The 6,247-nt window shown below is 41.7% G+C and overlaps 1 protein-coding gene across 1 annotated transcript; it reads right to left on the bottom strand.

The window, feature by feature from the left end:
* Window positions 1-891: 891 nt before the first annotated feature.
* CBLN2 (cerebellin 2 precursor) lies at window positions 892-5,978 on the bottom strand. The gene is made up of 3 exons (XM_032782264.2): window positions 5,518-5,978; window positions 2,815-2,934; window positions 892-2,525 (listed from the first exon to the last, which is right to left on the bottom strand). Exons 1-3 carry the CDS (start codon window positions 5,881-5,883, stop codon window positions 2,328-2,330), a joined length of 684 nt encoding a protein of 227 aa, XP_032638155.2. The 5' UTR covers window positions 5,884-5,978; the 3' UTR covers window positions 892-2,327.
* Window positions 5,979-6,247: the final 269 nt, after the last annotated feature.

Genomic DNA, 6,247 nt, shown 5'->3' with positions numbered 1-6,247 from the left:
GAATCGCTTGGCTGAGGCAAGAATCAGGGCTTGATCAGGCTCACCCTACTCACATGAATAACCACACTGAGGTCAATATGACTGCATACTTGATTATGGTAACCTCTCAGATTTGTTTCCAAATCCTGTTTATCTCAGAAACTCTAAACTCAGTAACTTGCACCCACTTCAGTGTCTACTTGTTCAAAGGAGTCTGTCAGGTCTTTTATACCCAAAAATTAGATAAAAGAAACAAGTGGGTTTGGACTATCTAATCTTTATAAAATTGTTTTCATGATTTCTTTTTCTTCTAATTGAAATAGTTTCCCCCCTTGATTTAAACATACCCCTGAAGAGTTTGTAACCAAATAATTGCGGCAGTGCACCAGTGCATAAGAATCAGAAAGTGTAACTGACTAAAAACAAAAACTAAACTGACCAGTCTTTTTTGCCTTAACCAAGCTAAGTGAAGTGCCAAAAATAAACAAATAGTATAAATGGTGAAAATACAGTAGATTTTTAAAATTATTTCAGTTTTAATAATTTGAGGTATTAGAGCAAACACAGATAAGGTTTGTTTCTTTTTTAAATAATATTGTTTTTTTTTAAATGGGCAATGTCCTTTAATGATAAATTTACAATGAAAACAATATGGCCATCATAATTTTGAAATGCACTATGTCCGCCATTAACATTCTGCAAATGTTTTTGCATTATGATTTGGGGGGGAGAACCTGACAAAATATAAAAATTAAATACTCAAATTACTTACATACTTAATAGCCAGACAAATAAAATAAAATAAAACAAAATCCCTCCAATGAGCCTAATGAGCAAGAACTGCAGTATTTCCTAAGTGCACAATTTAATACTCTGACCCTATATATTATATATAGTAGTGAAAAATTATATATAGAAGTGAAAAAAGCAAGATGGACATCAAACCCATTTATTCTGAATCTTAAGTTATTCAGCATTTTGGTTACATTGACGGGAAAAGGATGAATTTGAGTTTCGTCTTTTATCATTTGGAATCAATGACTTTTCCTGGCCTACAGTACTGGACGGAGTCTGCACCCAGATTTCTTTGGACCCTGTGTGCTAAGAGGAGAAGCATATACAGACAATAAATAAATTAAAAAATTGTATAATTTGTGGTGCATTCACTGATGATACATAAACCTTCAACCAGTTTCACAGCCTCAGGTCTCTGACATCCTACTACCATATGCTTTCAAAAATGCTAGTGGTAACTGGTGATATACCTGACCCTGGTGGGGGAAAACAGGGATCTTCTTTTATTTAACTTAGAGAGGAAGGAGTTTGATCTGTCATCTTTCAGTGTTCCCATAAACTGTATTCAAGCATTAATGAACACATATAATAACTACATATCAGATAAAAACACCAAAATACACTCCATAATGCAAATAAATGATATATTTTAGGGTATGGTCAGATAAGATATTCAAAGCCTCTACTGTTTCTTCTAGAAATGTCAGGATAATTCAGAAATGTCAGTTTCTTTAAGGATTTGAGGTGATAAGTCAAAGGATCACATAGCTCCTTCTCTAAATGCATCTGTAAAGATCATTTGAAAAGTGCAGATAGAATTGTTCATTGGTTAATTTTATTTGGAGCTACAAAGCATATATGTGCTTTGTTTAGTCTTATTGATCAATCTAGCTTACAATTTTTAGCACAAAAAATCAGAAAACAAAAATAAGTTGTCGATGAAAAATATAAACATAAAACAAAATAAGTTCCAATCGTGCAAAGTTTGCTTCACTGGATAAAGCACTTCTTGACATAATAATGTCCAGAATTCCCCCTCCCCAAGAAAATACACAACTGAGACTGAAGCCATTTTTTCTCTTTTTTTTTTTTTTTTTCTTAAAGCTATACAACACAAAGAAAAAATCATTGAAAGAACACTTCATCAGGTGGTGAATTCTTCTGGGTCTGGAGTGAGCCTTTGACAAGTGATTGTGTGGTCCAAGTTACTTGTCTCATCAGGACAACAACAACAACAGAAAGAAAGAAAAAAAGTCAATGATCCCAACAATAAAATCCAAAATTGACTTTACAATCACAGGTACAAATTGCTCAGGTCGATAATTTCATTTTTCCTAAAGATCACTGTCGTCTAAAACTAATTAGAGGCGCAGGTTTCCGGAGGAATTGTCAATATTCAAAGCAAATATTGGAGTTTAGAAGGTTATCATTCTTCTACCATGACAGTCTGACTGCGTGGTTGGAAATATTATCATGTTCTCCCAAGTTCAGGGTGTCATTAACGACTCAATCCTTGTTCTAGCTCAAGAATCTGACTCCTATTTGGTCTTCCTTTATAGTGGAAAGACTAAGAAGCCAGAAAAGGTTGAGTATTTCCACCCTCCCATGAGGTTACCCCTTTCCAGTTTGAGATGCACTTTGTCTTCTCTCTCCATGTGGAGCAAGACCCCATTGCTGGCTGCTTCTCTGGTGACATCCTGATCCCCTGCAAAAGCTGAAATCACTGGGTAGCCATTTTGCATTAAACTTACCTAAAATGCAAAGAGACAATATTAAGTATTTTTCTTTATGCACTTCATTAACCTTTCACACTCAAAAGCAGCAGGTTTGAGCTAATCTAAAAGTAATCAGTGATTATTCTTATTTCATTCCATCATTTTATAGAGCAGACAAAATGTTCACCTTAATAAACAGTGTATGCATAAATTCTTCACTTATTGTGTTTTTATATACTACCTATTGCTTATAGGTCCACATTTTAAAAGCAAAGAGAGTACAAGAATGAAGAATCTACAATGGAGTGTTTAAATTACTACCCACCTGGATAGTTTGTCTGTTATAGACCTTGACCACGTGGAAACTGAAACTATAAATCCCTTTTCTTGGTGCTACAAATATACTGGATGCAAGATCAAAATGGTTGCCAATATTAACTAATACCTGGAAAGCAAACAAATAAAGACAAATCAATTAAGTGCCAGAAAAATTCTGCATCAGCTCCATGACCTATATAACGCTTATTGGAAATGGTAACTGCGATACAATTAAACCATACTGCAGGGAGAAAGAGTCAATTTCCAAGGCATTTTAAAAGTACTGTGGTTCGTAAAGTGGTTTATTAACACAGTGATGAACCCAAACCTGTTAGACTGAGTGAAAACACCACAGCCCCAGTAAAGTAAAGGAGGGGAAGGCATATTATTACTGACAGACAAAGAGAAGGGAACAGTAACTGTCAAGTAAATATGCAATGGATTTTTATATGTCACTTTTGGAACTAATTATGCCCTAAGTTTAACATGTTAAACAAATACATAACAAAATAGGACTTAAACACGTTGCAACTGAGTGAAGGGATGGAGGAATTATATATCATTTCTGCCAATTCACTCCTCTCTTTCTCTTCCTCTGGAGAGTTGGTACCAATTATAATCGCCTTGAATAAATAAGTGGGATGCATTATATCCACAGGAAGAAGCTCTGGTCATCTGAGAAACTGGAGTAAGGAATAGTGAAGACTGCTGCATGAGAGTACACTCATACAATTAGAATGAGGTAAGGTGACCTTCCATGCCAACTTAATTAGCCAAACCACTCTACCAAGTTGAAAGGGGCAGGAGAGAATCTATGGGAAGAAACTGTTCAGGGTTTGTTATCGAGTTTTTTTCCCCCAGAACACTCCCAATTTGCCATATTTACAATTAAGAAGAAATCACATTCACAAAATACCAACATCTACTCAGCCATTGCAAGAGAGGCCCACTCCTGCTTCCACTGACGTTAATGGATGAAACTTGCATTGATGTCAATGTGATCAAGACAGGGCCCCCAGTTCTTCTGTTCAGTCTCCTCTCTCAGAAATCTACTTACAAGCAGTTTGGGTGTTTTAACTGGACAGGGATAAAACCCACACTATATAGTGAATGTGCCCACGTTTCATTATCTATAACTAGGCAAGTAGTAAAATTCAATCTTTCCAAATTCAGTTGAGAAAACCCTTTTAAAAAACAATAAAACCTGGACAGATTAGACAACTCAAAGCAAAATACAACTGTGAAGCTGGCTGAATGTTTCAAAAGGGGTTTCTGAATGTCTTTCTTATTCTTCATCACCACACTGGCTCTACCCACTCTCTCGCAATATTCTGTGGATTACCATTCCCTGTGCTTGTTAATATAACAGAGTCATTAAGGGGGGGAGGGGCGTTCAGAGTCCTATTAAGCCCTTCTTTCCTTTCTTCCCATTTCTCTTTATTTCTCAGCCTCCTGCTCAGATGACCAGTGATCCCAGTCCCATTTTAGTATATGATGAAGGGGAGAAGGAAGAAGGGTCTGGCCAGTAGGTATATCAAACACCAGTTCTCTCTCTCTCCTCAATATTTTCTGTCAGACTATTAGATTTACAGGCTGCAATCCTTGTTTTACCTTTTTTCTCTGAACTGAAATTATGGATATAATTAAAAAGAAACACCCCTAAAAAGTATCAAAACCCTAACTTCCACCATTTGCCCTAATGAACTAAAGAAAAAAATGAACACCATGAGGAAAAAGAAAATAGCTTCATTACTGTGGAAACACGGAGATGAAGTTACATGAACAAACTGATGAGAGCCAAACATATACAATAAACGATGTGCAGAAATCTCTCTCTCTCTCTCCCTCTCTCTCTCTCTGATATGAAAGGGCATTGTCGAGAGTCCTTAGTTAAGCTGTAACTGATTAAGATTTAGAGGGGTAGAGGTGTTTTTTTTGTTTGCTTGGTTGGTTGTTTTTGTTTAAGATACTAATGAGTTCTAGATCCATATGCAACAGAATAAATAACGTTGCAGACCAAAACTCAACGCATTCGTTAATCAGAACAACACACAATTCCAGGGGCAGCATTCAAAGTCGGGTAACCCTACGAAATGGTAGTGGGGATCCACACAAGAAAGATACGATGAAAACAGAATGAGCTCAGAGTGACTTCTAAGACAGTATCACCATTCTGCACTGGATATAAATCGTGCAAAATGAACCTACTCCGCTACGCATCGTTTGACTACTTTGACAACACAGGGTAGGAAACACCCTTTACCCAAGAGAGACGCGATAACATTGCCAAATACAGTCGGAATCGGCAGGTTCAGTGACTGCCCGCGAGCACGGGGGTTGCTATACTGAATGCCCTGCTGTCCTGAGGTCTGCAGGCCCTCGCCCCTTTTAACTCCCATCAGAAAAGATTTGCTGGGAGCTTTGGGATCTTTGCCGGGAAGGCGCCATAGAAATGCGAAGCAGAAGCCTACATTATGTACCATTAATAATGAAAATGTAAACGCTTCCTCGGGAGGATGAAGTTGCTCAGCCGGAGCGATGCTTTCTGCAAACTCCATGCAGTGGCTGGGATGCTGGCGAGGGGACCACAGCAGGTGTGTGTGAGGGGGTGGTGGTCAGTAAGTGTGGAGGGTCTGGGGGGCTAGCGATGGGGGGGTGGAGGTGCAGCAGCCCCAGGGGAGAGGGCAGGCTAGAGCAGGAGCTGGCTGACCTGGTCGAAGTAGATGGTCATGGTGCGGTTGCTCATCTCCGACGGCTCGTGGTTGGTGCTCCTGGTGGCCGAGAAGGCCACCTTGGCGCTGCCCGAGCGCACCGAGATCCCCAAAGAGGAGGTGATGGCCCCGTCCGCTGACGGGCTGGAGTCGCAAACCACCAGGCACTTGCCCTCCAGCACGATGGGCTCTGTGTCGTTCTGCGCACGCACCGGGCAGCCGGCCGGCAGCAGCAAGAGCAGCAGCAGGGCCAGCGCCGCCGCCAGGCAGGAGCAGCAGCCCGCGGGCTCCGGCAGGGCCCCCCGCCGCCCTAGCCCCGGCATCTTCGGCAGGGGCCAGCAGCCGCTCCCGCTCGGCGTCGGCATCAGGGCGCAAGGGGGTAGGGAGGGGAGGCTGCGCCTAGTTCCTCCCCTGCGCTCTCTCCTTGGCTGCTGGCTTGGGACTAGATCCGAGTCCTCCTCCTCCGGGCAGGGCAATGAGGCGTCCTCACAGGGCGGGCGGCACACAGCCTAGCAACGGCAAAGAGAGCAATCAGCCACGGATCCAGGGAGAGCAGCCACGCACACCCCGCACTAGCCCCTGGCGAGCCCAGCACCGCCCGGCAAGCGCGCACCCGCTTCCCTCCCTGGCAGGGTGTCACTAAGTGGGCACAACAGGTCCAGGAGATGCCCAAGTGCCATGCCAGATGTCTCCTCTCCCGGCACCCCCCTCCCCGGGGGGGTACTGCCA

The sequence above is a fragment of the Chelonoidis abingdonii genome, chromosome 2 (genome assembly GCF_003597395.2).
Source record: "Chelonoidis abingdonii isolate Lonesome George chromosome 2, CheloAbing_2.0, whole genome shotgun sequence".
Lineage (NCBI taxonomy): Eukaryota > Metazoa > Chordata > Testudines > Testudinidae > Chelonoidis > Chelonoidis abingdonii.
Note: the sequence above shows the minus strand (reverse complement) of the source record. Positions and strands in the feature narration are given on the sequence as shown.

What these genes read in the sequence shown, in the direction of transcription:
- CBLN2 (XM_032782264.2), bottom strand. Translation starts at nt 5,883, where the DNA reads ATGCCGACGCCGAGCGGGAGCGGCTGCTGGCCCCTGCCGAAGATGCCG. An exon ending in TGACCATCTACTTCGACCAG is followed by an intron (nt 2,935 to 5,517) that starts GTCAGCCAGCTC and finishes TTTGCTTTCCAG; the next exon opens with GTATTAGTTAATATTGGCAA. An exon ending in ATAACAGACAAACTATCCAG is followed by an intron (nt 2,526 to 2,814) that starts GTGGGTAGTAAT and finishes TTTGCATTTTAG; the next exon opens with GTAAGTTTAATGCAAAATGG.